Source organism: Pogona vitticeps, chromosome 5, assembly GCF_051106095.1.
Source record: "Pogona vitticeps strain Pit_001003342236 chromosome 5, PviZW2.1, whole genome shotgun sequence".
Classification (NCBI taxonomy): domain Eukaryota; kingdom Metazoa; phylum Chordata; class Lepidosauria; order Squamata; family Agamidae; genus Pogona; species Pogona vitticeps.
Genome location: NC_135787.1, coordinates 1,178,752 through 1,198,322, shown reverse-complemented (window position 1 = coordinate 1,198,322; position 19,571 = coordinate 1,178,752). Strand labels below are relative to the sequence as shown.

General features: G+C 52.6%; 1 protein-coding gene across 2 annotated transcripts in view; it reads right to left on the bottom strand.

The window, feature by feature from the left end:
- EXOC6B (exocyst complex component 6B) overlaps positions 1–19,571 on the bottom strand; it is a 225,404-nt gene that overhangs the window by 42,173 nt on the left and 163,660 nt on the right. For both annotated transcript variants that reach the window (XM_073002197.2, XM_073002198.2), the window contains 2 exons: positions 17,056–17,197; positions 5,402–5,475 (listed from right to left, as the gene is read on the bottom strand). In XM_073002197.2, the coding sequence (XP_072858298.2) occupies positions 5,402–5,475; positions 17,056–17,197 (216 nt within the window). The remainder of the gene's footprint in view (positions 1–5,401; positions 5,476–17,055; positions 17,198–19,571) is intronic.

Here is a 19,571-nt window from a genome sequence, read left to right as displayed (position 1 = left end):
TCCTATAAACCCAAATGGGCTTGGCCACATTCATGGATGAAAGGGACAATTCTGCACCAGTTCCCAATTCCAGAAGCATACTTCATGATTCACTGGAGTTGACAAGAAACAGAGGCGCTGTCTACTTGTCTTTTCCATGTCTTCCTGCATTCATTTATGTGTGGCACGTTCAAAGCGTCTGCAACTGGACGTGTCCGTCTTGTGGACTCCTTGTGGCCCCCTCATCTGGGAGGTGGGCCTGGCGGAAGGTCTGGCTGGAGACCAGGCACGTGGAGGCAAGTCGACCTGTTTGCTATAGTATTACGGGATGGTTATGAACTGTGGGCAGTTCTAGGAACGTCATAAGGATAGAAAGGGAGCAGAGGGCCATTCCTTGACGCTCCTTCCTTGGTCCTCTTGGAAGTGACAAAGCTACGACAAGGGACAGAGAAGTCAGCCCTCCTCCAAGACGGAACCAGCCAGGGGGGCGGCAGGGGCGGCCCCAAATTCAAACCCATCCATCTCCCAACTTTGCATCCCTTGCTCTCCGAACTTCCACCAGCCACATTTGGGGAGCGCAGGATTTCTCAAGGGGGCTCTGTGGTGGCCGTTGCTGCCACCACGGCGGTGGTTTGGCTTTCCTTGGAGAGGAATGCTGGAGGCTGCCCACACACCGAGCCGTAGCCGCTCAGCAGGAGGATGCAGGTTTCCCCGAGCAGAGCAGCTGCACGGCTGCCAAGTGTCAAAATGTTCCTGCGCCGGGGGATCTGGTTGCACAAATGCTCTGCATGCATCGCTCAAAGCAACCCAATCAACAGCTCCAACAGTTTTAATTCAAAACGTGCCCTTGGAATTAAGAGGGAAACGAATCATTTTTCAAACCAGGAACTCGAGCCTTTTCGGCCAGGAGGCCAAGTTGGACCGGCAAGGAGGTTGTCTGCTTCGCCAAGCAGAACACCACGTCCTCGGCCCTCGCAAACGGCCGGTTGCTGCTCCCACAGCACCCCCTACTGGCAAGAGGCCCGGGAGAAGCCGCCCACTCCACCTGGGCAGGCCTCCTGGAGGCAAAGCCCCAAGAAAAGCTGGGGCAGGCTCCAGGGAAAGGGAACACTTTGTCCTTCCCCGGGATGGGGGGAGGGCGGGGGCAGGGGGGGCCAGAGGGACCTCCACCACCACCACCGCGGGAAAAGCCAAGTCCAAGGGCGGGTCTGACCCTCCCTCCCTCCGACACTCTTGCAGCCTCTCCGACAGCCTCTCACAGACGCTTTCCGAAGATGGAGCCTCCCTGGAGCCGGCGGAAGCTCGCTTGTCCGGCCAATGGTCCTGATCCGAGCGGATGCTGCTCTCCCAGTAACGAGAGCTGCACTTTGTTTTCTAGCTGGGCCAAAACGTTTTAGCAGCCAGACGCTTTGCACTGCCTTTTTCTAAACAGGAAACGGGGTGGGGTCCATCCCTTATTTCGTTTATTTAAACAATCGATCGGCCACCTTTCCCTCTATAGGGTAACCAAGACAGCACACAACAAGCGACTATATTTGATAACGATAAGAGTGTGCCTCAGATAAATGTACAATAGCAATAATATTGATTCCTGTCAAGAAAGCTCCAGACGGACTCCTTGGCAGAAAAACACACACACACACACACACACACAGGATCGCACTACCTGACAGAACGGAGAGGCAAACCTTGAACAAGGCGGGTCGTCCTGTCCTTGTTCTTTTTAAGACCGACACTACCCCAGCCTGGGCTGAATCTGGACGCCTGAGGCCATCGCAAGTGACTCCTGGCCAGCCTCCTTTGTACCGACGGCTGCCGAGAGTGAAGAACGGTTGGGCTGTTTAGCTGGGGTTGCTCTTTGGATCTTCTTTCTGACCCTTTCTTAGTGGTGACCGTTTAAACACAGATGCTGTCCTAACGGCTGCACACTATCTTAAGAAGCCTTTGCGATTTGAAAGGCAGCATAGACATCCTTAAAATCAACGCATCAGTTGCCAAACCCTTACAGAGACACTGAGGGATCTTGGCTTCGTACACATGTAGCCGAGATGGCGGGATTTCTCCCTCCCCGTATCCTATGGGTTCTTTTGTCGCAAATTCACCGGGGGGGGGGCGCAGGAGCGAGGACGGTCATGCAGCCAGGCACAGCAAGACCCTCCGACCACAAGTGACCTGAGGGCCTTTCATCTGCCTTGTGTCTGAACATGCTACATGCCTTTGTGCAGGAAATGAAGCTGGGACACCCCAGATAAACACAGAGGCCCTCCTCAACACTAACACACACCCCACCCTGAGTCAAACACTGTGCAAAGATCTCTTGAAATTGAACCATCTCTTGCCTTGGCAGAAAACACGGTTCCATCCTGAAAGATCCTCACAGCAGGACAGACCCATTAAGTTAAAACATCATCTGTTCCCCTTCATTCTAAGCACTTCTGCCTGCCTCTTAGGCGTACAGCTTTTGCAATGTTGAGCTAGCTAGCTTTAAAACTGAAGTCTGTGTGATGAAGAGAAGTGTTGAGACTTGGAATGAACCCACCTGCTATATAATTAGTGGGGTGGGTGGGTGGGGGCTTAAAAAGAGTTCCCCTACAGTTGGGAGTTTAGCCACAGACTGGAGCCTTCTTAACATATTCATATCCCAAAGCAACAACACCTAGGAGTTGCAATAACTTTAGGTAGGATTAGCCGTCCGGAAACCATGTGCCGCTGAACAGCAAACAACCGTGGGGACGATCCAGCCTGACCGTCTTAGATTTCAATGAAAAGATTAGGCTGGCATGCATTTAAACCGCTGGGTTCAGAGGTGGAGGTGAAAAGGTCTGTCTCTTTCTGCCCAGAAGACAAGACAGAAATAAAGCTTCAGCTTCCAGTTTTACACCTGAGGTCGCTGACCTTCTCCATTTTAATCCCCCCCCCCCCACATCTCAGGCTTCAGCAAAGCAAGTCAAAACACACCAGGAAAGAAAGAAAGAAAGAAAGAAAGAAAGAAAGAAAGAAAGAAAGAAAGAAAGAAAGAAAGAAAGAAAGAAAGAAAGAAAGAAAGAAAGAAAGAAAGAAAGAAAGAAAGAAAGAAAGAAAGAAAGAAAGAAAGAAAGAAAGGAAAACTCCTGTTATGAAGGTTGGCTCCTTTCATGGGCAGCTCTTAGATAACATCCCAGCCATCAACCCCACCTTGTCCTTCCCAGAACTTCCACATCTCACCCACTTGCTCAGGAGAAGAGAAAAGGACCTTCTACCCCAGGCCAGTCCCACTGCTGAGATCATGAAAGGGGAAAGGAGGGGAGCAGAGAGAAACCGGGGACCTCTAACCCACCCCCGCGAGGGAGACCAGAGCGGGCCACGTTTGGGTGGGACAGGAAGCCATCAAGGATAGACCCAAGACCCAAGGGTGAAATGGAGGCTGATTCCTCCTGATACCTGCCAAGGAGACTCGCTGAGCCTTCTCAGATACTGTACCTCTGTTTTGAGGCTGCATTCATACCAAACAGAGTGTGTGCCAACAGGGCTATGGTGAGCGCTGCCACTGTGCATGCGTAACACAGCTGCACTCCAAGCGGGTGCAGTCAGAGCCAGCAACTTTGGAGAGCAAGAACAACATCTTGCAGAGAACGATGGGACCCTCCTCTCAGCACCTGGTGAATGTGTAGGCTGCAGCTGATTCACTCGTCAACACACCTGTTTTTTGAGAGAGGCTGCCATAGAAGCACTGGAAGCAGCACTCGGACCAACTACAGGCAGGAGGACTACAAGATGAAATCTGGAACCCACCCACAGACATCACTCTTGCAGGCACCTGTTGACAAGGGTAACGTCCCCAGGTAGAGAGCAGGTCTACTGGCATTTAGCTGGAGAAACTAAATCCTAGGATTTCCGGACAGCGGGTTGAGAGTGATCCTTGCAGGGCTCTGGGCTTGCAGCCCCTGGACGTCCTTGACGGTCCATCCCCAGGTGAGATGGGCCCCCAGCCAAAGCTGCCGAGATCACCCCGGCTCCTTCCTTCCTAGCTAAGGGCTCCTTCCTTTCCTCTACGGCAGCCGCCCTCGGCCTTTTCTTGTTGGCCACAGCCACAAATACAATCTAAAAGAGAAATAGGTTGAATTGAAATAGGTGGTGCGTGGAGAACAGTTTCCAGCCTCTGACACCCATCCAAGGTGTCAGGGGGCCCCAGGCAGCCATATAGCTCTCGCTGAGAAGAACTGCTCTATGGTGCCGGGAGCCATGCTGTGTTGGGTAAGGAAGCAAAACCTATGGCTGGAGTGCTCAGTTCTGGTCCCTTGCACCTTTTGGATGGAAGGTGTGTGTTGCGATGGCCAAACCCTCTACCTGCAAGGCTGGAAGCTGCCTTGGCCGGAAGGGGGAGGAGGGGACAGAGAACTGGTGGATCAGTCCAGAGCCGGAGCCGAAGAAGGCTTCAGCCCCCAACCCACCCCCCAGCGGTCCAGAGAGTACTGCTCAGAATGCAAACCCGTGTCGGCCATGGAAGCCAAGGGCACTGAATCATTATGGCAGTTGAGACAAAGCGCCATGCCGTTAGGAGACAAAGACCGTTCTAATGAAAAAGGGCATCCGTCACTGGATCTCGCCTCACTCAGACCTTCTACCCGAACCCATCCATCTTCCGTGCCAAGAGATGACAGAAGCTGGGCCCCCAACACCCACACCCACCACACACAGGCCGGTTCTCCGCCCCCCCCTCGGCACCCCAAATCCCCCCTGCAACAAATGACTGGCTGGAAAATGGCCTCATTTCTCCCCGTGTGCGCCTGCCAAGCTCCAGGGAACACCCTGTTGGCCACCATGGGCCGCGAGGCGGTCTCATCAATGGGCAGAACCCTTGCAGACACCTTCACGAAGACACGCTTTGCAACCGGAATCCCAGGCTATGCCTGTGAGAAAGAGCACTTGCCCACAGAGAGAGAGAGAGAGAGAACAGAATGGCAAACCCTCCCCTTGGCATTCTGTGCAAACAAAAGCTCCAGCCAGCAGGGTCAGACCCCTGTATCGGGACTTCCTTCTGTTGGCAACACCTGCCCAGAGCCCGGGCGCCACTTGCCCCGGATCGTCTTCCCGCCCCTTGGGGCAAGCTAACCAGAACTCAAGGTAGCTACTTCCTGGGGTCATCGGGGCCATTTCTTTTCCACCGGGGGACCCCAACTCGATCTCTCCCATCTCTGTTGTGCAAAACAATGGTCCTCAGAGGGACTAGGTGGGTTGATGACCGGCGGGCAACGGTGGCGGCGGCCATGGCGGGCCGCAATGGCAGGGAGGAAGAGGAGTCTCCGGAAGCCCCTCGCTCATCAACCCCGCCCCTCGTCCTCCCCCTCCTGCCCGCCCGCCCGCCCGCCCCCCAGTTCAGACCTGATGGTCTTCAGTCACACATCTTAAAAGGGACCCAGAAAGGGGGAGCACAAAGACGTACTTGTCTCAAGTCAATGAAGGCCAACTGCAGCGTCTCCCCTTGGAACCCAGGCACCGGCCCGGATCTGGCAAACTCTGTGGGAAAGAAGAGAGGATAAAAAGCGCTTTTAACTCACCATGGACAGGGAGATTGGCAGACGGATGACAGCAGGGACAACAGGAGCTGGGGGAGGGGAGGTCCAGGCTTCTAAGGAGTCAGGTCTCCCTCCCCTCCCGCTTTTTGTTCACCCTTCAAAATTTGTGTCATCAAAACACCATTAATTCCACCATCCTGACAGCAAGGAAACTGTACTAATTCGACCTGAAATTTATTCCCATGAGCCTCACGGGGCTCCCCAGTATCGGTTTTGTGCACAGACAAACGCTTTGCAAAGAAGAAAGGCATTGCAGAGATGGGGGGAAGAAGAGGTGGGGAGGGGGCCAGGGGTCAATGGCAACAACTTTTCCTCCCCACACAATCAAATTGTCGGCTGTGAAACCCTTTTCAGTTCCGAAAGCTATTTATATTGGGGGGCATTCAAGGATTTTTCTAATTTCATGCCTGTCACCATGATCCATGCACATTTGTCAAATATAAAGTAAACCCCGTGGCCCCATTAATTATCCAGGAACAGAAGAACATCACTAACTGATATGATATCATTGCCCAAGAGCCGGGAAATGGGCAGAGCCACCGCCGTTGGGCAGAGCATCCGTATCTTTTGAAGGAAGGCAGCTGACCAGCAGTTAGCAGAGCCTTCCTTCTCCCATGTCCAATGTGCGGTCTCTGAATGGACGGTTTTTACCTCACCGTTGAGACCTAGCATCACCTACACAGGACAAGAGAGGCTGTCTAAGTAATGCCTGCATTGGAGGTGACCCTGGCCGCTGATCCCCGTGCTCTCTGAGGAGCGCTGGTCACTTTGTGAGCTGAAGGCGGGTATGAACAGCCCACCTCGTGTTGCCTAGTTGGAGCACACTGGAATTACTTCCAAGCTGGCCTCCTTGCTTATATGTCACATGGAACAGGAGATAGGCACTCAAGAGAAGCCTTCAAGAGAAAACTGGGCCACCCTCGATCAGATCTGAATTGACTGGGATCCCTGCCTTGAGCAGGGGGTCGGGCTTGATGGCCTCGGAGGTCCATTCCAAATCCAGGATTCTAGATTCCACTTCCATGCTGAAGGCTGTTGGGACTGCCCAGAACTTCAGTGGGCAACGCTTTAGGTAGCAGACAGTACCGCTGTGTGGTCACCCACCCACATGCAGACGCAGCCTGGTTCAGGTGAGCATAACTGTTGTGGAACTACAAGTCAACACTGATGGACCCTGCACTGCAATTCCCTAACTGACTTCCATTCTCTATTCCAGACTCTATTGCAGACTGTGCAAATAACATCCAAACACAAGTTTCTCAATGTGTATAAGTTTTTTTGTTTTTTTAAAAATGAGGTGGGTCATGCGCCAACATCACAGACTGCAAATGCAATGGGGGTAAGCATACCCATTTGGGCAAATTAGGTTTCCCTTGGGAACAACCGTTCAAAATTTAAAGCTAATGGAGGTATGTTTAATCCTCAGTATGACATATCTTTTATGTGCAACGAAAGTGGGTATATTATTCAAAATCCTATTTTAGATGCCTTCCCCCTTTCATGGCAACATTCAGATTATGAGGAATTTAGAAACAAGAAAGAATGATTTGATAGTAGATTGTAATAAGTTTACTGCTAACTTCTCTGATCGAATTTAGTGGGAAAAATTGATCTGTCAATGTGATCTCTCTCATCAGTGCTCCAGAGTTTTATCTTACTGGTTGCTCCCTTTAAGAATACCTGGATTATATTATATTTTATTTGTGGAAATAAAGCATATAAAGTTGTAGGCATCCTTCAGTCTATGAGAGACTATGGTATCGTGCTCTGTATGGAGGACTTGGAACAGCATCTAGTGTGACGGAGAAGGCCAATTCGAGAGGGACCATCCCTTCCACACTGAAGACAAATACAATCTGTCCCCTGTCCATCTCCCTGATTCTGCTGGTTTCAGGGCTGCCTCTTTGCCTCAGCCTGCGGGACAAGGGCCTCTCCAAATTGGGAGAGGCTGTGATGCACCGCCTGTCTCCAGGCTGAACGCTCAGAGGTCAAGGTTTCCCATCTGTTGAGGTCCATTTCTAAGAGCTTCAGATCCCACTTACAGATGTATCGCAGCTGTGGTCTCCCTCTGGGGAGATTTCCCTGCACTAATTCTCCATCCAGGAGATCTTTTGGAATCCAACCATCAACCATTCTCATGACATGCCCAAGCCAACGTAGATGCCACTGTTTCAGTAATGTATACATGCTAAAAATTCCAGCTCGTTCTAGGACTACTACTGTTAAATATCACTGGTCCCTACCTACACATTAACTTACAGAGTCACTGGAGTTACTGGTACTGAGAGTAATCCATTGGACATTAAATGGCACTGATGATGCTTCTTGGTGGAGAAAAGTATTTAGAGCTATAATTCCTGGGACAGTTTTTGAATTTGGAAAAGCTCCAAAGAATATTTCTGCATCTCTTGAAATGCTCGAGAATGCAACCGCCCAGGCTTTGCTAGCATTCCATGCTGACACTGATTCTGCAGCTCATGTGGCCATGCAGAAACTCAGTATAATTTTAGCTCAGCAAGGCAGAGTCTGTATTTTAATCAATTATTTTTTTGTTGCACATACGCAAATAAATCTGGAGCCGTTGCTATTGGTGTCAAAATAAGACAGCGTGAATTCCACCAGTTACAGCAGTTGGGGGAATTCTCTGAATTGATTTCTGGTCATGGGCGCCAAATGTGTAACGGTGGTTGGGAGAAATCCTAGAACCTGTTACTGGATTTGTTGTTTTCATTATAGGCTGTGAATGTATTTCCTGTATTGCGGCCAAAGCATAGCTGCATTGCATTGCACTTGGCAAAGAAACACTTTTTCTAAACCTTCCCCAGAAATGACAGGTCTATGTCAGACTGATCATGAACTCTGGATGGAGCTTCACTGAAGAAAGGAGTTCACCTGTTTATGTTTTAAGAGCGGAACTGAGGGGAAAGAGAAAGTGTGGAAGCGCCAAGCAAGTGTCCACAACGGGGCATCAGAGCGGATAGTGAGCCCGTTTTGACATGAGCCCGTTTTCATTCACTGGCTCGTGTCAAACAGAGGTGTTGTAATAGATAAAGGATTTCTTAATCACTTGTCTAAACAGCCTATCCGAGAAACCTGCACTGTCCTTGTCGCAGTATGGCTGCTCATATGTCTGAAGGAGTGAACCATGTTCCGTGAAACCTTACATCAAAATACTGTATAGCAGCTAGTCTTTAAAGCCCCATGCCTTCCTCCCCCCCCCTTGTGTTTCCTGATGAAATACTTGCTTTCCGGAAGTTATTTTTATTTCATGCATTCCTGCACCTGCTCGCTTTGGAAATGTCTATTTAGAACTCTAAAAGAGTAGCTTTCTGACTACTTTGAAAGGCCTGCTTCACACATATAACTATGCGCTGGCGACTCTCTGCTTTCAAAGGCCATTAAGTTCTACTGTTTTGTTTTGGGTTTTTAACTGCGTTCTGTCTTGCAACTCCCAGCCAGCGGACAGGAGCTAGGCTTGAAGGGCCATCCTTCCTCAACAGAGGGCAAGACGTGGGGAAAACACTTACAGCTGGAAGAGCTGCACCACCTCCAGAGCACAGAGCCCTGAATTCTACTCTCTTCAGGGGGTGCTTTGCTCTCCTGTTGCCCCAGCTGATCCTCTGGCTGATGCATATCCTTGGAGCAGCCTTGGCAATCCAGCACCAGACGGAGAGAGGCCAGGAACGGGTGAGTCACAGCCAAAGGGAGGCACTCGTGAGGTGGCGTCTTCTGGCCCCACCTAACATCTGGTGCTGGTGAGCAACTGGCAGCTGGAAGGAAGGCTGGACAGACGAGAAGCCTGCCCAGGTTGACTCGTTCTTCAGTCACTCCAGCTGCTCATTAGAAGCCAATTCATGCCAAGTGGTGTTCTAGGCTGACATTTTCTTGGCTTTCAAAGGTTTACAGCAGGGTCATCATTTAAAGGAAGGGACAACGTGCAGAAACCAGCAGTCAGTGTCAGGAAAAAAAAAAGGAGACCCCTTTTTGGGCTTTGCGGAAAGCCAGGGACGAAGGATATCCCAGAGCTCCGGCCACAGAGTGACATTTTGGTCCCATTTGTCATGAATTAAGTCTTGCGCAGACATGCACCCCTGAGAATCACAGCAGAGGCTCTGTGGTTACTGGCCAGGAATGGACCAAAACACATCACTTTGCTTCTGGTACACAACAGGGTTTTGGCAGATAGATTTTAGCCAAAGTCTCTCTCTTCCCCCGCCCCCCCCCCCCGGCCAGGTTTCTTAACAGTTAAGCATTTTCTGCCTGACCTGTGGGTCTCAGGGCTGCTTGCCCCTGAATCGACTGGGCTGAGGAAGGCTGCTGATTGCTGTCGCTCCCTGCAAACATGAAACCACTTTCAACCCTTCATTGGGTGCAATAAGAAACGACCATCGTTGAAGTCCGTTCTCTATGGGAGCCCAGGCACGCATCAGGCCACAGGGAGCTTTGTCCCTGGAAGGCTACTTAGGGCCCTTTGGCTAAACAGTCAGATTTTGCTGGACTCCTCCTGCGAGATAGGAGCTGACTCCCTACTAGGCGGGGATTCTCCCCAGCAGAAGCGACGCAGGAACTCAGCCTGGTTCTCAATGCCTGTTGCTGTCCAGACCTCTGCACCTGCCCAGGGCCGAGAGGAATGAGTGACCACAGAGAGTTTTGTGTGCCACTGGAGTCACACCACCTGGCCCTGGGAGCTCAAGGCGGGGCCCCTAAAGGGCGGGCCGGCTCTTTGGGGGTCTTCCCTGTGCTCCCCTCTGCGCTCCTCCCCTCCCAGAACAGACAGCTCGGCCTCCAGCCCTCCCTCAGGCCACAGGATGATCCCTCAGCTTAGATCCGCCTCGGTCCTGCCACCAGGAGCCGCCACCAAAGGACTACACCCAGTTGCTCATCCCAGCTGGAGGAGATGCAAAAGGTCCTTCATAATACGTGAGCCCCATGGATGCCGCAGGTCGACCATGACTGGGGCTCCCCGTCAGTCTCGGGGCAAGGACTCAAGAGGGTGCCTCTGCCCAGGGCGCCCCGTAGGGACGAACCAGGGGTGCTTCAAGATGCCCCTGGCGAAGGGGCTGATTTTCCCAGGCGGCTCCGGCTGCCTCTGTTCAAGCCAAGGGTCATCTGCTGAACACAGCTTTACAGATCGCTGGCAGAGGGCGAGGGCTACGCCGTGCCCGCTGCTTAATGCACGTCGCCACTCAGCAAAAGAGGGCACAGCCAGTTCTCCCACTGAGCCTCCTCGTCCAGGTCCCGGTACAATTAGCACAGAGCAGCCCAACGGGCCGGCGTGGCATCGCCCAGGAAACCCTCCGATCCCTCTGCTGTAGCCGAGGCGAGGTGGGGCAAGCCACCTACAGCACGGCTCCCTGAGCAGAAAATTGCTAGAGAATGGGGCCCGTCCTGGGACAAAGCCCCCGGGCAGCCAAGAGGGCCCGAGGACTTGTGTTCAGGCCAAAGGAGTAATGTCTTTGCAAAGGCCTACAGGCAGGGGCCACCCAGCCGGGGCGGGTCACGAGGGGACTCTAACCTCTTTCCCAAAACATTCTCCCAAAAGCAGCGCTGAGGAACAGAAAGGGCTAAGCTGCGGACAAAAGACCTGAACTAAATTGTGCTCAATGGGAAAGGGGGGAAGAGGAGGAGAAAGGCCCAGATGGGCCAACTGGATGCAAGGAATGGGGCTCGCCTACGGAGACAAGAGAGAGATGCCGCAGGGCTGCACCCCGGGGAGCGCGGGCAGCGATGCTGACAGGCGGTCTTTCTTCCCAGGGGTCTCGAGGGCCGCTGGCTGCTGCCAAGGAACAGCACAGGGCTTCCCTATTCCCCCCCCCTCCCGGTTTCCTGGGTTTTGCCTGGACCTTGTGCATGCCACCCAGTGCCTCCTTTGCCCATCTGCCGGCGAGATTCTACGCTTCCTTTTGAAAAAGAGTAACTCTCTAACCCTCACAGAACCGGAGGCGTCGAGCAACACACCCAGCCACGGTGTGGGCCAATTTTTCCACCAGAGAGGAGCCCTTTTTCTTCCACGTGATCAGCCGACGAATGAAGCCATCCACAGTTCCGCAGGGTCTGACGGGAAGACAACCAAGACCAATTCTCTCCCAATTCCTGGGTAGAACATTTCAATTTGGGGAAGCTTGGCCTTAGCGGGTCTGCAGGCAGCTGAAATCTGTTCGCAGGGTGGCCGTTAAAGAGTGCAGAGTAAGCAACGAAACCACAGGAAGGAATGCTCGATGTGGGTGGGTGGGTTATGGGACCTGTAGTCCAAAAATGGATTCCCCCCCCCCCACCTCCCAAGTTCTGGCTTTATTCATCTTACTGGGCTTTCAGAAAAATCATACCCCATTTAAGACCAGGAGGGATACAACATGCACCTGAGTTGAGAAGAACCCCAAAACCTGGCTGTCACCTCCGATGGGATCTCCAAGGCTCCAGCCTCCATTTTGGAACTTAGCTTCGCATTTGGCCATGGGGCTGAGGGGGGCTTTTCCGTTTCTTCTTCACACAAAACCCCCTTAGCTCTGCAATGACCAGCCTGACAAGGGAATCCCGTGGGATTTAGAAGCTTGCCTATTTGTGGCCTAATAAAGGCACACCCCACCCTTGTTTTTAGAGGGTTGTATGCTTTTTATTGCAGCAGCTACTGCTGTTATTATTGATATATTTCTTATTTTTCAGCATTGCTGGTATTTAGGAAGGGGACCGAATGGTCAAGCCTACAAATTAGGGCTCAACTGCCCATGGTGGCAAGCGCTTGCAAACAAATGCCCAGAAGAAACAGATGAGCCAGCCCTGGAATTCCGCCATTCCAACCAAGCCATGCCAGATTTTTCTTCTGAATGATGGGCAAGGAGGCAAGCATTCACACATCCGCTCATGGACGTTTCATCAGTTGTGGCACAGGAGGATCCCGGAAGAACGAGGCCAGGTTCAGGCGGCCATTGAGGCTGGCCTCTTAAACTAGACCTTTTCAGGGGCCCCAACAAGGCCAACCCCTTGCTCAAGCCCAGGGGTCCGTTTAGGAAGGCGCTGCCAACCTTAAGCCCCGGGAACAGCCAGGTGCTGGCAGCTGCTCCCGACAGCATGAGGAGCCTGGTGTGTCCTGAGCCCTGCCCTCTCCACAGGGTTCCAGCCCCGGGCACTCCTGCTCTTCCACCGAGGGCCATGGGATCAATAACCTCCCACTTCTCACAGCCCCCTTTCTCATATGCAGAATGCCGACTGCAAGATAGAGCCTGAAAAACAACCTGCAAACAGCGTGACAAGTCTGAAGTGAAGCCGGCGAGGGAGCCCAGGCCCCCCCAACCGGATATGACACCCCAAGGGAGACGGGAAAGCGTGAACAGCTTTGCAACGAGAGTGTCTTCATTGCAGGGTCGGGAACATCCTGGACTGCATTTGGGCTGGTAGAACACCCTCCCAGGGCAAGAGGCACCGGGAAAGTCCTCCCTCTCTTCCCCTCTCTTGGGAACTGGGACCTCTTGCCCTCTTCTCCTGCAGCAGAGAAAGGAGCTGCCTAAGTACAAGACAGAGACGTTCACTTAGCTTTCTTCTGGAGGCTGATCTTTGCACCTGAGAGGCTTCCTATCCATATTACCTGCCTTTGGAACCTACACAGTGCAACGCCTCCAGTATCCTAGGATCACAGAATCCTGGAGCTGGAAGGAGTCAGAGGCCATCGGATCCAACCCTCTCCTGCTCAAGGCAGGAACCCAAGTCAAAGCAGGTCCACCAGGTGGTTGTCCCATTTTCTCTTGAAGGCCTCCAGTGTTGGAGCACTCACCACCTCCCTTTGAGGTCATGGGTTCCATTGTCATACTGCTGTAACAGTTAGGACGTTTTTCCTGAGATTCAGCCTAAATCTGGCTTCCTGTAGGGATCCACTCTGACTCCGAGGCTGCAGCTGATGTAACAGGGGGGGGCCTTGCTTGCCCCATTATAACAGATACGTTTCAGGTGGTGCGGCCTAAGGATGTGGACAGGCGCTTTGGAGAGGTGGAAGCCAGCACCGACGTGCTGGGCTCTTGCTCCTCCTAGCAGCCGGAGGGAGGCGAGCTAAGTGGGTTCGTGGAATGGTCAGAGGATAGCGGGCCAGACTGCCGATCAAAGAGGCAGGAGTCATCGTCTCTTTGTTTAAAAAACCCTCCTTGAATCCTGTGGCATATTAAGTACTCGATTCTATATTTTTTTTATGAAGTACTGCACCACCTGTTTCTGTATTTGGTGTGTCCACCCTATTTTGTTTCACATTATTGTTTTACTTATTCTCCATTTGGTCAAGAATGAATGAATGAATGAATGAATGAATGAATGAATGAATGAATGAATGAATGAATGAATATTGGCTGGCCTTCAATATTTTATTTTTGAAGCATGTGATAGTGACTGGTGATGGTTACAGGAAGCAAGTCACTCCCTTATTCCCGCAGCTTCACTGACTGCCAGTCTGTTTCTGGGCCTACCTCAAAGGGCTGGCTGTTACCCTCTACGGCTTGGGTCCAGGCTATGTGAAGGCTTGTCTTCTCCCCAAATGAGCCTCCAGATACTGGGAAGCCAGGCACGGAGCCTCCAAGCTCTCTCAGCAGGATGGAAACCTCTCTCTCTCTCTCTCTCTCTCTCTCTCTCTCACACACACACACACACACACACACACACACACACACACACACACACAAAGTGCTGCTGCAGCTGCTGCAGTTTCTCTTTTCTGAAGGGGACACAGGGAAAAGTCCCCCTCTTCAGGCAGGGGTTGTGGATGGGCTGCATGACGTAACCTGACAACACTTCATGCTGCCCCCCACCCACCCCTTTACCGGGCTCTAGGTGTTCCTCTCCTTATTCAGATGACAAACGGGGGTGGTAGGAAAGCTACCCAAAGGCTACAGAAGACCATCCCGCTCGGAGCGTCTCCCATGTCTTACTCTTCCCTTCAGAAGCCTGTCAATTTCCCAAGGGCATGAATAACTGGTTGTGCAGGTCAGCCCCTCACCCTGCGGCGAGGGCTCAGATGGGTCCATGTCCCATGCCCCTCTTTCAGACCCACTGGACTAGTCTGTCAGGCTATTGCGCTGTCTAAAAGCTCTGGCTTGGCGAGCACAAGCCGGTCTCTGGAAGGAGAAGGCACTCTGCTGGCTGCCTTCTGCAAAAATCATCAGACTAACAAGATCTGGGGTGGGGGTATTACCAGCCAGGGGAAGGGATGGGAGAACCAGTAAAGACTCTTGCCTGTGTTGGTTGTGGTAGGCACTACATGACACCAGAACACCTCTCCTGTCGGTATGGCGCAGCTAATGCACGTAGAATTGGAAGATGGAATGTGAGAAGTATGAATCAAGGTAAACTGGAAACGGTAAAGCAAGAAAAGGGACACCTGAACATGGCAGGGCTTGGTGTCAGGGCGCTAAAGTGAACAGGATTGATGGGTGTCGTTAGCTAGTCTTTTGTGTGCATTGATCACCCAGTCGCCTGAAAAGGACACAAAGCTGATCCCACAGTTGACTAGATACTCAATTATTCCACACACTACACCAGAACACAGACAGAGTTCTAATTCCTGTCCTCTGAAGATGCCCGTGGCCACAGAGACGGGCAAAACGTTAGGAAGAACAACCTTCAGAACAAAGAGCCAAAGAGCCCAGAAAACCCACAACCACCATCGGATCCCAGCTGTGAAAGCCTTCGCGAACACTCCTGCCTGTGTCTGCCCTTCGGAGGGACCCTGACAATGACAGAGGGGAAGGGGAGAGCTGCAGCAGGCATCTCCCTTTCCCGGCGCCAGTGGTGCTTTGGGAAGAACAGGGCGCCGCCGGCTGGCCTCCCACACCGCTCACGCCGCCGATACGTACTGAGGATACCTCCAGCCACCCCCACCCTGCCAGTCCTCCTGAACCACAGACCTCAAGCTGCGAGTGCTGCCTTTATTTGGTTATAGATTTTTAAAGCCAGTGTTCCATGTTGCCTGTTTCACTTGCACAACCCTTTGGGTCCCCTGAGGACAACCAGCCGCAAGTTCCAGCCCTCTGAGCGCAGGGCAGGCCCCCTCGACTGAGCCGGAGCCTGGTGGCCCACCTGGCTCCTGTCCACTGGCACCGGCAAGGACAGGCTGCCCTCCGAGGTTTCAGGCAAGGTCCCTTGGCCTGGCCGCTCCGTGGGAGCTCACGGTGGGTCTCCCTTCCAGGCACGAAAGAAAGAGGCCCGGCCCTGCTTAGCTTTCAAAACCAGACATGACCAGGTGTGTTCAGGGTGGGATGGCGGTCCTCCGTTTTGTCAGGCTGGCCCAGGTAAGGCTGGCGGTGTGAGGCAGCCCCCCTCATTATAGCCTCGGCCCTCGGCTGCACAGCTTCCTGGGCACGGATGGGACAACTAGTTTAGGCTTGGGGGGGGCTGGCCTGCCCTCCCCACTGAGACAGCGGACCGAGGGGACACAGCCACACCTTGGCTTAACATCGCTGCTCTCTGGGGGACTTCTGCAGGTGGTCTGTTTCTGACAAGTGCCTGATTCAGGGTGACTTGGCCTGCTTGGGGTTTTCTTCCCATTGGGGAGGACACGGGGCAGGCAGCACTGACTGGAGAGAATGGCAGGGATCCCCCCACCCCACTCCTTCCAGCCAGGAGCACCAGAATCCCCCGGTAGAGAGGCAGGGCTTTCTCTGGTCCCACTGCAGGCTTCGGGGATACTTCCACCATTCCACCTTTCCCTGTTTTATGTCCCACCTAGATGCCCCAAACACACACACACACACCACGGGGCTGTGGTGCACACAGAAAGGGAAGGAAACCTTTCCTCTCATGCCACCCCAAGCTGCCTCCCCTCTCAGCGGCCTCTGCTGCCCCCAGGAGGGCTGATCCCCTGGCATCTCTGCAGCAGCTTTCCTCTCAAGGCTAAAAACAGCCACTGGGGTTGGAGAGGCAGGAACCTTTTCTGTGGTCCTTCACGGCAAGGGAGGGAAAGGATGAACCCCCTTTTTTGTGGGCCTCTCCCCGCACAAGTGGCAACTTTAGGGGACACGTTAGACGGAACATTTCACCGACGCAGATTTTTTGCCAACTCTTCTCTTCCACTGCCCGTCATGGTATTGGACTGTTTTCACCGGCTAATACGTAGCTTGGCGTTTAAACAGTGATTTTATTTGCTACGGCCCACATCTCTTGGGAACCTACTGAAAAAGTGTCACTAATTTTAAAAATGCGAGGCACACTGTGATGGCCATTTATGGGGGAAGCTGAGAAAATTCCCAATGAGGTCAACAAAAAGTTATGAGATGACAGCAGGAGAGCCCAAGCCCTGTCTCCCTGACCCCGGGGGGGGGGCGAGCCACTCCTTCAAGGGTGGGTTTCGAAGGTGCAACAATTAAGGCAGGAACAAACTGAGGGCCACGAAACAGAGGCAGCATCAGGGAGGGAAAGGATCGCACTGAGCAGCCGTCCTGGATCGTCCCTTTCCACCCAGAGCTAGACGGGGGTGGGCAGAGGGAGCAGATGCCACGGAGGCCCGGAGGCCCTCCCCCCAAAGCACAGCCACAGGTGGGAGCCTTACCTTCACACTCCGCCACGTCCAGGTTGAACTGCTGCAGGGCCCCCAGCGAGAGCTGCCTCACTTCGGCTTCCAAGAGCAGCTGCATCAGGGAGGCGGACAAGTGCTTGCAGGCAGACATGCAGGCGGTCTGGGCCACTTTGCCCTGGAAAACAAACGAGGAAACATCAAGAGGCGCTGGTGATGAGGACAGCGATGACGACGATGATGACGACGATGACAGAAGAGCACAGATGAGGAGGACCAGGAAAATACAAAACAAAGGAGCCGGCCTGACCATCTAGGGACTCAAACAGCAGCAGACGCTTCCTGCTGATGCTCCTGAGTCGGCAAAGGGCATCTTTGCAAAGAATCCACCTTGGGCAGTTGCCCAGTCCAGATGAAACCATGCATGCAGGCGCGGACATAAAGGAGGCCAGATCTGCTTCCCAGGAGAGGCTCGGAGCTACTGTCCCTAAACTAAAACCAGAAGCATGATGCAGAAAATAGCATGGGGCGATGGCACAGGGAAAGCCACACCAGGGCCTGCATCATCCACCTCAGCAACCCAGCTCTGAGCCTGGACTGCAATGAGACCCAATAAACAGGATCCTCCAGGACTACTCAGAGGTAAGAAGGCACCAGACGCATGCGAGATGTGTTTACAATTCTTTTACACCCTTCATACTTCCTTTCCACTTCTCTGCCTTTGTACTGAAAGCTTAATTACTGAGCAGTCAGAATGTTTGTGGACGCTCCGTCACGCCTCGTCAGTGAAGTCAACGGCATCCATGTGGGGACATCAGAGTCACTCCAAGAACATTAACTCAGCTTTCTAAAGAATGCAGCAAACATTAACCTTACAGCCTTTATTTACCTCAGTTTTTAAAAAGTAAGATTCTGTTTGCAAAACGCCACAAAGCTTCCCCAAATCATAAACTGTCCTTTGTGGGAGATTTAATATCCTTTAAACATGGTTAAACACCCATCCATTTCACAGAACTCCATGGAATTCTTAACAGATGAGGGGAAGGGGATCCAGGGTGGAGGCGTCTAATCCTCTGAAGACCCACTGCAGGAAATGTTGAACCCCACCCACCGTCACTCCATGCTCTCCTAGGGAATCAAAACATCCTAACTGCATTAGCCTGGCAAGAAAACCCACCTAGGTAAAAGCAATCCCTGAGACACAGGACAGGATCCAACATGGGTGGCTTTGAACTTGTTGATTGAAGTTACTGTTTTGAAAATCAACTCTGAATGAGGTTTTAACCAGGGATTTTAACCGAGCCCCTCTCGGCCCAATTTTGCTCTACTGGAAGGGACAAGGACCCCAGCGACTCAAGAGCACCTCTTGCCAGTTTGGGGGTAGTTCACCAGTTGCAGCCTTTCCTGGCACTGGCCAGAGCATATGGACATACTCTTAAATGTATGCTCTGGCCACCTCCAGGTGGCATTGATGCCAATGTCATTTTTGGAGCTGCCCTTGAACGTGTCCTACAAGCTTCAACTAGGGACAGCCTCCCTCTTGAGGGAGGGATTGGATGTCAGTTCTGAAGAAGCCCCCACTAGCTGCTGGGACCAGCAGGAGGTGCTGGCGCTTCCCTGTGAAGCCCTAGCCAGAAGGACGCCCCAGGGTCGGGAAGGGCATCTCTTCCCAGCCATTCAGAGTGTGACGCGGGTCCTTCTCCCCCTGCTGTTTGTCCTTGTCATTCAGAGGCGGTACATAATCTAGCAAAGGGGAATCGGGAATCCTTCTCTACAGGGATGGCCAAGAGTCTGGTATGCCCTCCAGAGGGGAAGCATGCCTGGCACCCGTGGCTTATCCTCCTTAATGTCCAGTCAATACCCTTTTAATTTGCTCAAAAGGTACCACAGTTTTAGATGACAGACTAGCTTCTCATCTCTTGATTCTGTTCCTCCGTTCTTTCAAAAGTTGTGTTAATTTGCCAGTGCCCTGGCCAGGAATGGATGACGGCGTTGTTTAAAATGTACACACATAAAATGAAACACAGCACATACTGTATGATGCCGGACGTTACGTGAAGGAATCTCTACCTCTGCTTTCTGCATGCAAGCTTCACCTTGTGCTGAGTAGGGAAATGAGCACGGTGCCATTCAGCCGGCTGTGTCAACGGGCCCCGGATCTCCATTTCCACAACTGTCCCACTTGAAGGGGCTTCTCAGGTGGCAAAATGCCCCACAGCCACACAGGCCCTGGTGAATTCTGCTCCCACTGCAACCCACCGTTTCCTACTACATGCCTGCAACCAAATCCTGTCAGAAACAAGAGACATTCCTTGGTGGGTGCTGCCTGTAACCTCCAATGTTCTCCTTCCGAGGTCCCTCAGAACTTTATCTGGTTTGCATCAACCTCCAAAGGTGATATACTTGCCCTTTCGGCTGAAACTCTGGAGTTTCCACCACGGGGGCGGCAGCAGGAAGGGGGCCTTACCAGTACCTTGCTGGAAGACATTTCAAACTGCTCAGCCCTGAGAAAAATGCAGCAAAACCATGTAAAGTCAAAAGTTACGAGCCCC